Source organism: Gaeumannomyces tritici (genome assembly GCF_000145635.1).
Source record: "Gaeumannomyces tritici R3-111a-1 unplaced genomic scaffold supercont2.1, whole genome shotgun sequence".
Taxonomy (NCBI): domain Eukaryota; kingdom Fungi; phylum Ascomycota; class Sordariomycetes; order Magnaporthales; family Magnaporthaceae; genus Gaeumannomyces; species Gaeumannomyces tritici.
In genome coordinates, this window is record NW_008804545.1 from 5,508,470 (window position 1) to 5,524,640 (window position 16,171).

The following is a 16,171-nucleotide window of genomic DNA, read 5'->3' on the forward strand; positions in this document are numbered from 1 at the left end:
TTATAAAGTACGATATTTTACGGTTATTACAAACCGTTTACGGATTTTTTTACGTTTTTCCCCGGTGGCCAACCGGTTCGGCACGTTTAAAATATTTTTTTGGGCCATTTTTTTAACCTTTATTATTCCTTTCCTATAATACCCCCGTTTTTTCCGGGTATTTACCCGCTAAAATTCGATATTTTCCTTATTTTATAAGCTTGCTTTTAATAAATTTGCTTTATACGTTTAAACAATTTTTTTCGTAATATCCTTTTTAAAAATTTACAAATTTTCCGATTCGTTATAATTTATTTATTTAACCAAATATTTTCGTTTTTGCAAAGGCCTTTTATATTTTAACAAAGCTTTTACTTCGAAGTAATCCTTTTCCTTTTTTTAATTTTTGGTTTTTTATTTTTTGGTTTTTTGCCGGGCCTTTTTTTAAACGCTCGCAACAAATTTGCCGGAAATACGTTATATATCCGGTAATTTACCGAAAGCTTTTACCGGAACGCCAAACCGGCTAACCCAACCATTTTTAAAATTTAAAAAGGTTCCAACCATTTATTTAATAGCTTTTTTAACGGCTTTTTCATTTTAATGTTCGCCGTATTTAATAATACCCAATTGCTTACCCCGAAAAGCACCGGGGTTTTATTTTTGTTATAATATTTTTTATACGTATTATTTGCTTTTTTTAACAATTTTTTAGCTTGCTTTTTAATTGCTTCCAAAGCTTTTGCTTTAATTTTGGCTATTACCGAAAGTTTTTTTTTAATTACCCGAAAGTTATAAAGCTTTCGTAAGTAAAACTTTATTAACAAAAACGCCGGGGTTTTTTACAACCCCAAATGTACGTTCGTATTATGCATTTACGTTGCTAAATGCAATAACAACGCTTAATCGTTTTGCTTTTCGTAGCAAAAGCACCGGAAATAATGCTTTATTGCTTGGTTCGTCCGTTCCGTTTGCCCGTTGGTTTAAAAATGGTATGCTATCGATAACTTTTTTGCAACCTTTAAATGTTCGGCAAAAATTATTTAAAACCCGTTTGTAAATAGCTTGTTCCGATTCGATACAATCCTTTTAAACGTTTTTAATAACTTTTAAACGTATGCAAACAAAAAGCTTCCCAATTTTTTATTGGTTAATTTTGTAAACGTTAAAATAAAAAAGCTATATTTAATAAATCGGTCGATTATTATTAATATTGTATTGCGCTTTTTGCCGGCTCCATTTACTAACGTTAAAAATTTTCCAATAAAATCCATTAATAACTTTTGTTCCGGGCGGTTTAGCACGGGCAACGGTGCTAAAAACCCGTAAGGTATTTATATTTTTAGCTTTATTTGCTAGCATATTTAATACGTTCGTACGTATTTGCGTACGTTTTTAGCCATACCCGGCCATTTAAATTACCGTTTAAACTTTTTTAAAATTTTGGCCATGCTTTTGTAACCTTCCGTTGGGCTATCGTATTATTCCTAAAGCATTGCCCGTTGCAACGGCGCTAAATTCGAAACCCAAATTTTTTTTTTATATTTAAGCAAACCATTGCTAATTTTTTAAACGTTGGGCTTATTTTTCCAAATACCGCTTTAAACGAAATCGTTTTTTGCTTGTGCTTTGAAAATGCGTTTTAATATCGTTTTAATATTTTTTTTAATAATAATTGTCTTTACGTAAGCTGCTATTTTAAATTTGGCCAATAAATTGCCCCGGAACTTTTTTTTTGCTATATTGGCTTTGCTATTTGCAAGCATATTTTAAAAGCGTTTTAATAAGCCATTTGCGGGGTTCCGGTATTTTAGCTTCCATTTAATCGTAAAGTTATACTTTGCTAAATCCTTAAATTACTTTACTTAACGCTTTATTACTTTTTTTTTATTAAAATATGGGTATAATTTAAATGGTTGGTAATTATTTTAACAATTTTTCGTAAATAAGCTAAATAATGCCGCTACTTTTCGAAAGCTTTTACAATCGCTAACAATTTTAAATTAAGAATTGCATAACGCAATTTTCCTTATTGCAACTTTTTTAACATGTAAATTACCGGGTACTACCGGCCGTTTTGCAATTACAACAATACCGCTTTTATTGTAAAAGCCAAAGCGTTAATCCGTACGCATAACGGTTTCGAAAGGTCGAAATGCACCAATACCAAAGCTTTCGTAAATAGTAACTTTAATTTGCAAAAAGCTTTTTTCGCAATATTTCCTAAATAAAATACGGTATTTTTGCTAAAAAGGTTTGTTAAAAGCACGGTAATTTTCGCGTAACCCTTTACGAATTTTTAATAATATCCCGTAAAGCTTAAAAATACTTAAATATTTTTAACGCTTTCCGGTATCCTTTATTTTAAAATTGCAACAATTTTATTCGGCAAAATTTTAATCCCGAATTTAATTATTTTAAACCCCAAAAAGTTAATATTATCCGTTTTAAATTCGCATTTAACCGGGTTAACGTAAAATTTAAACCGTTTAAATCGTTCCAGCACCGTTTTTATTACTTTGCGGTGCTTTTTTTGTATTTTCGAAAAAATAAAAATATTGTTTAAATATACAATGCAATTGCTATTAATTAATTCCCCAAGCGCTATATTAATAAAGCTTTAAAACGTTGCTAAAGCGTTGGCCAAACCGAAAAGCATTACCAAATACTTATAATGTCCATATTTACAGCAAAAAGCAATTTTCCATTCGTTTTTTTATTGGATCCGTATTTTGTAATAAGCGTTTTTTAAATTTAATTTGGTAAAATACTGGTTTTTAAATACCCGGTCGAATATTTCGTAAATTAACGGGAATGTTAACCGGTTTTTCCTGGTAATTTTATTAAAACCCCAATAATTAATACAAAAGCGAAACTTCCCGTCCTTTTTTAAAACGAATAAAATTCCGGCGCCGGCGGGATTGGTTAAATGCCGGATCCAACCCTTTGTTATAACTTTGTTAAAATACCCCCAAAGGGTTTTTAATTCCTTTTCGAATAAAAAATAAATGCTTTTATAAAGCGGTATTGTTTTCTTTTCCAATTTAATTGCGTAATTTTAGCTTATATATTTTAACAAAAGGTTTAATTTATAAAATTGCGCATATTTTGCAACCATTTTTTTAACCCATTCCGGAAAAGCTTTTAGCCTTTTCCCGGGGTTTTTCGGGGTTTTCGAGCGTGCAACCGTTAGCACGGTTATCGCTTGTTCCGATTAAATTAATTTTTTAACTATTTCCGGCAAAATTATTTTAACCTTTTTAATGGTTACCGGGAACTTTTATTTTATATCCCTAAACCAAATTTTAATATTTTTTTGTTAAAATTAAAGCATGTTTAACGTAATGTTATACCCGGCCCGCGGCATTATTACGTAAAATACCATTAATTTTCGGGTTATTTTTTAGCTATCCGTTACTTAAATTTTATATTTTTTTACTTTTAGCGTAAGCATGCATTTTTTGGTATTAAATTACGCTAAGTAACCCCCGTTTAGCACCGGTATTTTTTTTGCTTTTATTAAAAAACGGCTGTGCAATAAATTAACGTTATTTTTATTGTTAATTAACGCTTTTAACTTTACCCGGCAACCGTTAATTTGTAAATACATTTCGGTTTCTTAACGCGTTTTGGCCGCCGGGGCGTACTTTTAAGCCCCGGTGCTTAAACGGCTAAATAGCGGTATCGAATTAAATGGCAATATTTTGCTTTTTTTAAAGCACGCCGGCCGAATATAGCCTAGCTTTTTATACCCGTAACACCGTACTTCGGGCCTTTTTCTTTTCGCCCTTTGTATGGTTGCTAAAGCTAACGGGGTTTTCAAATTATCCGTTCGTATTTTGCATGCTGCAACGATATAGCTTAACTGCCCGCATTTAAAGCAAATAACCGGCTTTTTAAAAGCTAAAATATTTATATCCCCTGGCATCCTTTTGTACAATTCCAATATTATTTTTGCTTTAAAAGCTTTGGTTTGCAATTTTTCCATAATGTAAAAAAGGTTTTTAAATATTACCCGTTTTTAAATTTTGGGGCGAAACCGGTTAAAAAGCAATATTATCCTTATTTATTTGGGTATTAATTCGAAAAGGTTATTTTTTACCAAATCCCAATAAATTCGAAACGTTTTAAATAATTCGTAATTTTTTTATTTAATAACAATATTTCCCGCAAGCTTTTTAATTGCTAGCTATATTCGCGAATCGGGATTTTTCGATTTTGCTTAAAGCTACCGCAAAAAATTAATTTAAATAAATAATACCCCGGTATTTAAATAATGCATTTATTTGTATTTTGTTTATTGCGCTTTTTAATAATGATTAAAAATGTTAAAAGCTATTTAAACTTTTATACGGTTTTTACCGTAACGTCCTTTTTCGCTTTTAAAAATAAATTTGTAATTGTTAATGTAATGGGCAATATTTTGCTAAATTGCCGATTTTTTAAGTATAAAAAGCTTAAAAGTAATTTTGTTTTACGTAAAACCCTTTCGTTATTTAAAAATATTTTTTTTATTTTCGTTTAAACCTTTATGCGCATGTTTTAACCCTTTATTTTGGATTTTTTAAATTAAGCGAGCGCGTTTGCTTTAAATTTCCAACGCGTTATTTATTTTTTGCAACTTTTTTACGAAAAGGTTTTCGAAATTATCGGGAATTTGCGGGGCTTTTTTAATATTTTGTTCCGGTAACCCAACGGCTTTTTCCAACGTGCTTAACGTAACGTTAAACGTTATTATAAACGGTGCGAAATTGCAAATGCCCTTTTTAAATTTGTTCGATCCTTTCCAATAATTACCCGGGCTTGCTTCCCAAATAAAAAAGGTATAAAAAAAAACAATATGTTAAAGGTTAATCGGTACAAAAGCGGGTAATTACCGGGTTACGGGCCGGATACGGTATTTCCTTTATTAAACCTTCGTAAATTTTTTACCAAAAATGCTATTGCTAATAAAAATTGTTCCTTTTTAATTTTTTTTTTTCGTGCTTTTTCGGGCACGCAAAATTGGTTTTATAAGTTTTTCGCGCTCCATGCGCTTTCGTGCAATTTAAGCTTTACCTTATTTTTTAACTTTACCGTTATACTTTGGCCGCGATACCGGTAACTCGCCGGCATGTCCCCGGGAAGGTCCATGCCCGGCTGGCTGCCAGCGCCCCTTTCTTCCTTTTTTGCCGGGCGGTTTCGCCCATTTTCCTAACGCCCCCCGCTTTCTGCCGGGCGGTCTCGCCCGTGCTCCTAACAGTTCCTCCCCAGGTGCCCCGACGCGTACCGTGACACGCAGGATGCAGCGTTGCCGGCCTTTTGCAAAAGGGGCTGAATTTGAAAGGACGGTTAATTCCCGAGTGGAGCCTTTACAAGCAATCGAGCGGAGGAAAAAAGTAAGCGCAGCTAGCGGTTTAACACCGCTACGGAAGCGCAACGTTAGAAAAAAGCGGAACGCAAGCGTAAGGTTTTCCCTTGTAAGCCTAACCCAAGGGTTTTTTTTTCATAAACAAAGTAGCGTATAAATAAATAATAATAAATAAAGGTTTAAATTATTTTTTTCGGTTATCGCATTAAATTAAAAACAAGGTAAAAAAAGGATTTTAAAGCGTAAATATAAAAACCTTTCGTGTTAAAAACAACCGATAGCTTTTAATTGCAAATCGAAATTACGGTAGTAATATTTTTAACAGTACAAGGACCGGTTTAAAAAAAAACTTTAACGGTACAAAAACCGGTTAAAAAAGCACTCGAAACTAAAGTACGCAACTTTTTCGCGGCACAAAAACCCTCCGGAAAACGCGCAACCTTAATCGCAATAAAAGGTTTTTTTTGCGGCGCAATAACCGATTAAAAAAAGGATTTCTTTAATAACACGATAACCAATTAAAAAAATCAATTAGGTTTTTTGCAATTAGTAAAGTTGCTACTACTTATTACAATAAAGTAAAGTAACAAAAAAAAACAGTAGTACAAGTAGTAAATCGGGTTATAAGGAGCCAAAAAAGGGCCCTCCAAGGCGGTCGCAGGCGCACAAAATATCTCGTGCGTGCGGCCCCACCCTTATCGCCCTTATCGCCCTTATCGGGCGGGGTGATCCTCTAAGCCCACTCCTCACGTGAGGGGCTCCTCTCTATTTAATCTATCTGACTCTCGGGCCTAAAGCCCGTGACATTTTCAGTTGGCGTTTTTTTTTCATCGACTCCTTCCATTTTGTATGGTGCTGTGCTGTGCTTTTCCCTCCTAGCTCATGCGTGTCGCAGACCCGATCCCTTCTCGTCCCTTTAAGCACCATCCATGTTCTGGCCGAGCCTTTTACCCAGTCCCACTGGTGGATTTCGTCCCGGGCCTGGATGCGCGGGCTGTCCTGCTTATCTTTCGCATGTGCATTTTTGCCCCGGCAGGTGGCCAGCACGGCATGTTCCATGGCCCAGTCGCAGCCGCCAACTAGGTAGCCAGCTCGTAGTGAACCTGGGCCCCAAGGTGTAGGGAGTGAGTGATAGGGTGCATATCATCACAGTGCCGCGTGCATACCTAAGGACGAGGGACGAGGCCCATGCACGCACGCAATCTCGAGCCCTGACCTTGGCCTCTTCCTGACCTCTTCCGTCCAGCGGACAGACATGCCCGTCGACCGGATCGCCGGCGAATTACGTACAAGGGACAGAGAAAAATAGATGGGAGGGGAGGAAGGAGGAAACAACAACGGGTAAGGACGGCTCAGACATCGAGACAAGCATCATGCCAGTACAAAAAAACATGCGGGACCCGGCGTCTGCTCACACCTTCCCTCACACCTTTTTCTTCTTCTTCTTTGTCAGCCATGTGGTTGCAGCAGTGTGTGAGTGTGCGGGTGGGTGGGGATGGGCGACGACTGGTGTTGCTACTGATTTTTTTTTTTGTTGCTAGCGGGCAGAAACAACCGAAAACACAGCCGACGTCAAGTCTTGGTATTTTTTTTTTCTCTCCGTCCCCGTCCCCGTCCCTGTCCTGTTCCCCCGACCTCGTTCCTTCCCCGGCATGCATGCAGGGCAGGGTCCAGTCCGGCCGACTTGCCTACCCTACTCCGGTGGCTTGGCCCCCCCGCCGTGATAAAATACACGACAGTGAGACAAGCGAGAGGAGGCCACGCGCCCAGCCGACTGGGGACAGCCACACAGGGGAAACTGCGTGTGCAAACTGAGGGCAATGGGTATTCGATGGCCTTTGTGGAAATACTTTGAAACGGGGAATGTTGGGAGAAGAGAAAAAAAAAACGAGGCTTGGATTGAAAAAGGAGGCCGTTCCATTGACGCACGTACTCAATCATACTTCTCAATTTCGACCATGCATGCTGTTCCCGCTACGTAGACGGTAGGGTTCCTTCAGGGTTGGGAATGAGCATGGATACGAGGAGTTAGGGGACAAGGAATTGTGGGTGGTGGTGGTGGTTGTAGTACATTACAGGAGCTGCTGCTAAGGTACACCTACCAGGCTACGGCCAGCGAGGAGGACGGGCTCTGGACTGTGCGAGGGTGGTCTCTCGCTCACTCGAGATCACATGCCAAATGCGACCGTCTCATCGTGGTATCACCGAGACGGACACTGAGAATGGAAGAATCAAGCAGAGAGCGAGAGAGATAGAGAGAGACAGCATGAAGAAAAAAAATCACCAAGCAAGATAGGGCGTTCGGGCTGCTTGCACAGGCAGCCCCGCGCTGAAGGATTTGGAATGGCCAACGATGTTGCTGGCACCGCCTTGGACATGTTCATGCCCCCCCCCCCCCCCCCCTGGAGCGCTGCCGAAGTGGTTGCTCAAGGCGTCGATTCCGCCGCCCCTCTCCCCTTTTTTCTTTCATCCAAAGAAGGTAGGTAGGACTAGATTTTTGTGTCTCCCGCCCCCATCTGGCCCATTTTGCTCGCTGCGACGAGGCGGGCCGAACAGGCCGGCGGACCTTTGTAAACACAGGGGTGTTTCGGCGTCCTACCCATCGGCGATTAATATCGATCATCGCCGATGATCGAGAATGATCGAGAGGGGAGGGAGGAGGAGGAGCCAACAGCCAGCGATTTACCACCTACAGTACATACGCGCCCATTGTGAGGCAGGGGGTGGGGCGTGGGGTCGAGCGAGGGAAGGGAAGCAGGCAGGACGAGTCAATGGAACAGAAGGCCTAGATCCAGGTGGTGATTGGTTGTTGGTCTGGCTTTAGGTAGGTACCTACCTCGCTCTTTTTGCCTCTCTTTGCCTCCTCGCAGCCACCGCCAAGGCCGTGATGCGACGCAACCGAGAGCCAGCACGGAGCCCGATGCTATGCTTGAGCCCAGCCCAGAGCAGCTTCTGCTGTTCTTTTGGAGAGGGAGGGGGACTGGACGGACATGGGACATGGACATGGGTGCTGCCTATTTTGGCAACTACAGCACTAGTGCGTGCTGCCATGGACTGGTTTGGTCGAGGCCTAGATTGACTGTCATCAATATCAAAAAGTCCGTCGCTGGGCTGGACAGGCGCACAGGCATAGGAGTCTCAAGGCTGGCAGACATCAGCACATCAGGCTGGCAGACAGTCAGGGAGACGAGGGGCCAGATGCGATTGGTCCGCCGACAGGCTGGGGAATCTGGGGCGACGAAAGAGACGGCGTGGGATCGAGGCCCTCGGGTGGGGTGGTGACCGCATAGATCCCCGAGATGGCCAAAGGTGGTCGCTTTGGTCGGTTGTGGCATCAACAATGGTCTGTTTTTCCAAAGCGGAATCCAGAGCGCGGAGATAGGGTCAGATAACGAGCGAGTCTGTGCAGATCTCCTTTCTGGAGCAATTCCAAATTGGCGGAGCGGGCTGGGCCTGTCTTTGTTTGGACGTCCATGTCCATCCATGCTTATCCGTGTTGGGCCATGTTGGGCCATGTACGGCACCCCTGCAGAGCTGACGAGATGGCCGATGAGAGATGGGCGCCATGACAGGAGCAGCATCGTATAACAGACGATTACGCAGAGGGCACGGCTGTTGGATACGGCTGGCGTTGAGACGGTCGAGACGGACTAGGTAGGTATACCATACCCTGGAGGCTCGGCCGGGGTGTGTGGGCCGGTCCACTGTCAGATCAGGTTCGCCGCCATCTTATTTCACGCTCCACATTAGGGCTTGCCTCCCTGCCCATCAAGGTGCGCAACAGCCTTGCTTACGTGTTCGTCAAAACTGACCTGGGACAGGACCCTCCTTCCGTTTTGGCACTGCTAGTTCGCCCCAGCCGGCACATGTTCCCTGGAACCTGCATTCAGTAATACCGCGCACGTGCTATGCCGCTCCCGACCGTCCAATGGCCAGGCGCGAGCCAGAGTTTGGCATCTTCGCCCGTGCTCAATTGGCCGCCCCACTCCCGCCTCCTCACCCTTGCAATAGGCCCTGTGGTCGGGCCAGGAAAACCGGGGCCCTGGCCTGACGCTGTGATTGGGGGACCAGGGCTGTGGATGGACGGTGGTGACCATGGGGGTTGGGACCCATGCCGTCGTTGCTGGTTACTGGTTGCTGGTTGCTGCATTGCCCTGCCCTGAGCGCCGTCACCTGTTCCCCCACGTTGCTGGGCGCTTCCCGCGGAGACCGATTTCCAACCACGGCGGCGGGCCGACAATGTTTGTCGGTTATCTTGGATTTCTCTTTGCTCTTCCCCAAAGAAACGTTGCCTACGCCCCTGTCGCCTTCGATATGCATAGATGCAATGCGAGCGCGAGCTATTCTCGGCCATAGGAGGGGGGGATGGCCTCATGTCACCCCCGCCACCTCGGCCATCATTTGCGTGTCATCATCTTTGAGTTGGCGCTAGCTGCCGTGCACCTACCAGGTAGTCCCTAGTACTTACCACACAACCGCTTCCTCGCCTCGCCCTCGCCCCTGCGCTCGCGCGCCTCACCGGAAACAGGGACAATTTCCAAACACCCGACCGACCGAACGAGGGTAAAGGATCGCCGAGGAGGAAAAAAAGAAGATGCTGGCGCCCCTACCAAGACATGGCGCCACAACGTCCCGCCGACCTTCGCTTGCGTCCCACAGTAACGCGCACGATGGTCATCTCCTATATCGCTATCGTTCATGGTGCGGCGCGGAGTCGGCATGTTCCGCGCCCTACCACCCCCCTCCCCTTTCGCGCGCGGTCGGACGGGGGCGAGATGACAGCGGCGTTGGGGAGCGGAAATGCAGACCATATCTGGCACCAAGGCGGATTCCCATCCCTTGCAGTGGCAGATCTCTCAAGGTTTCAGGGTTTCCCGGCTGCTGCCGGGCCCATCCATGCCATGCGTTCGTCCTGAGCCCACGATAACAAACAATAATAACCATCATGATAATGTCTGCCAACTCTACCAGCAGCCATCTGCAGCAACCCCAGCAACCCCGGCCTCGGCTCTTGACCCCAAATAAGCCTGTATTTCTTTTGTTTCATTTCTCTCTTTTGGTGTATGACTAAGGTGGGCACATACCCATGGTACTTATATTTCTGTTTGCTACCATCTCCGAGTACCTAGCACAATACCTAGGACAGACATGCGATCTTATGCCGGACCAACTCCCTACTCCGCGCTTCGGTGAGGTTAGCGAGGAGGGCTCCTCATGCCGCCACCCATTTCGCTCCTCTCCTATGCAGGACGGCCAGCCCACTCAGCAGGCAAAGTGAAAATAAAGCCCGGCCCCTGCTAGTCCCGGCCATCTGACACCCACCGAGGCGAGGGGTTCGGCCATGCGGCATGAAATTCAAATTCGCCTTGAAAAGTCGCCAGCCTGCCCCTGGCACCCACGAAAACCGGGATACATCAATGACGCCGCCCGAGGAGGGGTGCCACCGGCCGGGTCTTTTTACAGGGTCGGGTGGCTTGTGGTAACCAAGTCCGCCCGACGGAGCATTGAAAGTGGCCCAAAGCGGATCGTCTGGTTGGTGGACGGACATCCCACACCGAAAGCTGGGAGTCCAATGGAAGGAAGACCAGGGTAAGGGAAGTGAAGGCCTGCAAGGGATAGTGCCACGCTAGACGGCTCCGCTCCCGCATTTCCCTGTGCGGCTTAGGGCTGCCGCTAGTCTCTTCTTTTTCTCTTCGTCCTCCGCTTATTGCTACATACACAGCCACCCTTGGCTAAGACGTTCCCCCTCCCAAGAAGTAGGCGGTTGCCTATCGCGGCAACGTCGACGATATCTTGCCTCACCGCGGAGGTGGCTGCCAAGGCAGCCAGCCAGGGCGCGCTGCCAATGCGCCACCCCCTTTGGCTCGATGCTACACGTGGCAGTCTCGACAGTTAGCAGCACAACGACTTGGATGCAGTGAGTGCATATTTAGGTGCCTGCTCTGCGTGTCTGCATGTCGACGCGGCTGCCACCGACCGAGCTGCAGCAAGGTCGGTTACATCATATGTACACACACACACACACTCACACACAACATCGGTTCCACTGCCGTCATAGATCCCGGACCTGTGAGGTCGCCGACCAACTAGGAATTTCTCGGAGGGGCGTGTGTTTCCTTTTCTCTTTTTTTCTCTCTTCGTTGCGGGGTGCACGTTTTTGTTGCTCCAACCAAGGAAAACCCCTGGAGAAACTAGCAGTCGGCTCCACTCACACCCTCCCACACACACTCACACACTCGCCAGCATGGAGGACAGTACGAACAAGGGTCGCGTGCTCGGTTCTCGCACTCCCAGAACCTGGGCTAATTAAACACCGTAGCCAGGGAGCTGCTTGGTAGCCGGGAATCGGACGCTGGAGTCATTCCCCGACCTTTGGCGTGCCCGGCCGCCCTGACAAGGACCCGACGGAACGCGCGATGGAGGGTGCAAACCATGGGGCGTCCTAGCTCTTGCTCACCGTCCCCGCTAGGTCCAGATTCGGACTAGCTGCCCCAGAGCCCCCATGTGGTACAGCACTCATGCTGCTGCTGGGCTGGTGTTGCTGACATAACCAACGCACGCCGTTCATCGTCCCATGTGCGATGCAAAGTCATTGGATGCCAAAGTGCACCGCGCCGCCCGGCCGGGCCAGTCAGCTAGCCTGTATGCACCTGGCCTTGCCCGTCCATCTATCCATTCAAGGAGCATGTGGCCGTGCCCCCTCCCCAAGGCGCGGTGGGTGCGGTCTTGCAATGCCGCAGCGAGACATCACATCCCGGACTAGCGTGTACCCGTCGCCGGGACGGACCCCTAGCTGCCCGCCTAGGCGGTGATACGTGGCAGCTGCCCAATCCATCGGACCTCTCCCAGTGACTCTAGATCGAGTCGCCAGGCGGACGATGCAGCCCTGCCACCGCGAACCTCGGATCAAAGTCCTCCCTCCCTGTCTCTCTCTACTCCCTCCTTCCCTCTCACTCTCTCCAGGTGACCTGCATCTTCCCCAACTGCCGGCATCGGGGGGCAGGCCCGCGGCGGCGGAGGAGCAAAACAAAAAAAAAAGAAGGAAAAACTCCACCACCTACGTGTGCTTACCCCAACCTCGGGGGGGCCCCCATGCGAGCGAGAGAAAGGGCACGTCGGCTGTTGTCCTGGTAGACTGTAGCTACCAGCCGAGTTTCCGAGAACCCCCTGGGGAACTTTGTTTTGGCATAAGGCAACGGCCGGCCGTCCGTCCGTCCGTCCGTCAAGAAGCAGGTTCTGCCGAACGGTTCCTAGCGTGGCAGCTCACCCCCCATCGTTCCTATCCCGGGTAGGCGCCCGAGTTTGTTTCTGTCTGTTTGTATGTGCGGACAGGGCTTTGGAGGGTGTTTTATTCTTTTAGTCTTTTTTTCATAGTTTTTTTTTAGACACCATCTGCTAGCCATCCTCTCTCAACTAGCGTCCCCGTGTGTTCAAGGCCAGGTCCAGAAACTCAAAAAAAGCGGCGGCCCGTGATGTCAAGCAAGATGCAAAACCGGGCGGCACCAGCACCAAGAAAGATAGCAAGGACGCCGAACGAACCGCACCGCTTCTCCGTTCAAATTCGGGCTGTCGGGTTTTCTTTTTCTTGTTTTGTCTCTCTTTTACATGCCGTGATACCCAAGAGCGCACCTATAGACATGGCCCCCTAAAAAGCATCAGCCGAGCACACCGTACTTTCTATAACGGCGCGCAAGGTATGTGCTGGGGAGGCATGATGTCTAGTGCCTGGCGCCTGGTTGGTCGTAGCACCCGCCACTTCGAGTGAGCTCCTCGTCCGGTACGTGTCATTGTACCGGGTGCACGGACACGTAAGGGGGGAAATCTGGACGCCCAGGCCGAGCTAGCCGGGGTAGGATTTGGTTGGTGTGGCACGTGGAAAGCTGTCAGCTCGACGGACACTTTTTCTCCTTTTTTTTTTTTTGTCCCTTTTTGTTCTTGGTAGGCGTGTGTAAGATGGAGAGAACCAAAATCGGCCGAGGCCGGGAGCCCGCCCGGCCCACGATCCGTGCAGCGACGGCGGCGGGCGATAGGCTCCTCAGCTTAGGCTAACCCGTCTGCCGCCCTCCCAAGAGGCGACGCCGCTAGACTGCCCCTCCTCCCGGCCGGACCTTGTCGACGGCGTCTGTTTGTATGCGGGCGATGCTGGCCCACCTGCGGATGTGGCCAAACCCCACCAGCTTCTGTTCAGTCGTTCGGCTGCGGCTTGGCGCGGTAGCTATATTTTTATTTTTTTTATTTTTTCCTCCCCCATGTTTAGAAACATCCAACTCCTCCGCGGCCTGCCATCCTCACCTCTCGTTATTGTGGTATTTTCGTGGGGTGGCATGCAGCCTACCCATTATTCTCTTCTTTTCTCTTGGCTCTCTTTCCCCCCCTCCCTCCGCATAGTCCACCCGGCGCCTCGGGCGCTTCTGTGCTTACGCTCTTTTTGCCTGTCAGGGCTCGTTTTTCGCAAACGAGCGACAAGGTGCGGGACGGTGAGAGGGCAAAATGCAACCTCAAAACTTGGCCACGTGAGGTCAGGGCACCCCCTCCCCTGTCTCTAACGCCGACCCCTAAAAAAGGTTGGAGGACCCCGGTGGTGGTGGTGGTGGTGGTGGTGGTGATTGTTGACGGCGCAGATCTCATGGAGGCCGATTCTGTGTGTCCTGTGGGTGTGTGGATGCACAGGTGATGGAGAGGGCGGCTTGATTCCGTAGATAGCTCGCCTGTCGTTTGCCCCCACTTGATATTTTGACATGGTCCCGAGACTTAGCTCAAAGCTAGGTAGGTGAGGGACGCGGGGTGGGCAGACAGACAGACAGCACTCGGTCCCATGTCTCCTGCTGCTTGGTCCTATCACACTCAAGGTTTTCTTCCGACGCCCTTGATTGCCACTATTGCCTACCCTAGGTAATTGTACGTACGTACGTACACACACACACACACACACACACACACACACACACACCCACACACACACAACTGGGTCTTCCAAGCACTCGGGAAGAGAATGTGAGAGGATGAGGCGGTGGTGCGTTGGTAGGGTAGCACCACATGCTCTGTGCGGTCTGGCCATGTCTGTAACACATGAAAAGCTGGAGAGGTTGTTTGGCCGCGGGCGTCGTCGTCGTCGTCGTCGTTCTCCTCCTCCCTCCCCCCCCTCTCCAACCCACCACCACCCCTGTCACAATGCTACCACAGCCGCCCTCTCTGGTTCGTCGTCGGCGGCGGCGCGCGGAATCGAAGCTTCGCCGGCCGGGCCCACAAGCAGAAAGAGTGAGGCAGCTACTAGGCGAGCAGGAGTCAGGGGCTCATGTCTGCCAGCAAGGGACCCGGCAAATGCCTTTCGGTTCAAGCTTCATTTTCATATTTTCCGACTCCACCCGGCCCCACGGTCTCTGTTTCAATGGCGCTGTACGGGATCCCCCAGTTTTTTCTTCTTTTTTTTTCCCTTACCATTATTATTTTCCATTTTATCTCCTTATATTTTTTCCATTGCTCCCCCTCGCTATACCTGTCACCGACACACCCCCTGCTCCCACTTCTCGCTTTCATCGGGTTTGCGCCACCTTGTCCCATGCACACCCACTGATCAGTCATCAAAAAAGCCAAGCATCACCTCCTGGAAGACGCAATCCCCGCGAGCTTCTAAACCTTCCTCGCTGGTCTAGGGGATCTCCCACGGGCGGCCCAGCCTGTGCAAGGCTCCATGCCCCGTCGTTTGTTTACACTCGAGCCGCCTTTTTTTTTGTCTAGCAAATCCATCACCATCATCCCACACGCGTTGCGTGCCCAGCCGCATTCTCCGTACATGTGTGTGCCTCCTGTAGCTGGCCGCCTACCTACCTACCTAGATAGGTAGCTACCTTATGTATACCCATGCCCCGTGCCTGGTGGTCGAAACGCCATGTCGTCAGGGCCCAGCCAATCTTGTCCGAGCGCATGGCCTTCTGTTGAGTGATGGGCAGGGCAGGACTGGGGACGGCGATGGCGCCATGCAGACTTGACGGCTTGCAAGGCTCATGAACGCCCCCGCTCTCCCCGGCTATCTCTTTTTTTGTTATTATTTTATGCCTTTCTCTCGGGCTTTCTCCATGCGTGCTCGGTACGATACGGATCTGGATTCGGTGGCTGCGATCCACTGGGGAGGCGGTGGCCATTTTTTTCTCCTGTCGCCGAGCCAAGGGCCAGTCCATTCGGTGATATTTGTTTAACCGCATCATTGTTCCGTATACCCAGCTCAAGGAGGCGGCCCCCCGGCTCAACGCTTTCCCTTGTAGCAGGTGCTGACCGGCCGGTGGCATCCCAAACCCGCACCGTATTGCTGTTGCTGTGTAGAACTTTCTTCGCCTCCTATTCTTCACCGGGCACGTATGTAGGTAGGGAACATACAATTACACCGAATGTTTTTTTAAAAAAAAAAAAAAAAAAGGGAGAGAAAAATGCCCGATACAACTGCAACTGTAACTGCGGCGCAACGTCAACGGCTAGCTCTAAACCTTGGAACCTTTTACCATCCGCTCCCTTGCAGGCTCCTCGGGCGCCCTGTCTAGGCTAGGGACCTCGCGACCCGCCTCCGCCTCCAGCAGGCACCTCCATGCAAGGAGAAAGGGCCAAGGAGAAAGGGCCAAGGACCGTGAGCGGGCAAGATTGAGCGAGGGTCATCACATGTCGGAGCTCGCCTCCGTGCCTCGTGGGTGGCCGGGGGAAAGTCCCGTCCCTCCCTTTCCCACCCTGGCTGCGTCGTCCCTATTTGCGTTCTCGGTCGGCATGATAGGGACATGACCGCAAAGAGCTAATGGCCCGAAGGGAAATAAAACACAACAAGGCTATACCTAGTAACCGGAGAGAGGGAGAGTG

General features: G+C 48.2%; 4 protein-coding genes across 4 annotated transcripts; 1 reads left to right on the top strand and 3 right to left on the bottom strand.

Moving 5' to 3' along the window:
- Positions 1–3,628: 3,628 nt before the first annotated feature.
- GGTG_01737 (hypothetical protein) lies at positions 3,629–3,949 on the bottom strand (the record flags this gene model as incomplete). The annotated part of the gene is made up of 1 exon (XM_009219507.1): positions 3,629–3,949. A coding segment is annotated over one exon (321 nt), but the record flags the coding sequence as incomplete, so codon positions are not given.
- Positions 3,950–6,784: 2,835 nt separating this feature from the next.
- On the top strand, positions 6,785–7,611 carry GGTG_01738 (hypothetical protein; the record flags this gene model as incomplete). Its single annotated transcript, XM_009219508.1, has 3 exons — positions 6,785–6,802; positions 7,319–7,374; positions 7,435–7,611. The coding sequence occupies 3 exons, from the start codon at positions 6,785–6,787 to the stop codon at positions 7,547–7,549; spliced, it is 189 nt and encodes a 62-aa protein (XP_009217772.1). The 3' UTR covers positions 7,550–7,611.
- A 1,604-nt stretch (positions 7,612–9,215) lies between these two features.
- Positions 9,216–10,140, bottom strand: GGTG_01739 (hypothetical protein; the record flags this gene model as incomplete). The annotated part of the gene is made up of 2 exons (XM_009219509.1): positions 9,216–9,583; positions 9,798–10,140. The coding sequence occupies 2 exons, from the start codon at positions 10,138–10,140 to the stop codon at positions 9,216–9,218; spliced, it is 711 nt and encodes a 236-aa protein (XP_009217773.1).
- A 3,270-nt stretch (positions 10,141–13,410) lies between these two features.
- On the bottom strand, positions 13,411–15,471 carry GGTG_01740 (hypothetical protein; the record flags this gene model as incomplete). Its single annotated transcript, XM_009219510.1, has 6 exons — positions 13,411–13,544; positions 13,877–14,217; positions 14,292–14,389; positions 14,508–14,654; positions 14,768–14,899; positions 15,178–15,471. The coding sequence occupies 6 exons, from the start codon at positions 15,469–15,471 to the stop codon at positions 13,411–13,413; spliced, it is 1,146 nt and encodes a 381-aa protein (XP_009217774.1).
- Positions 15,472–16,171: the final 700 nt, after the last annotated feature.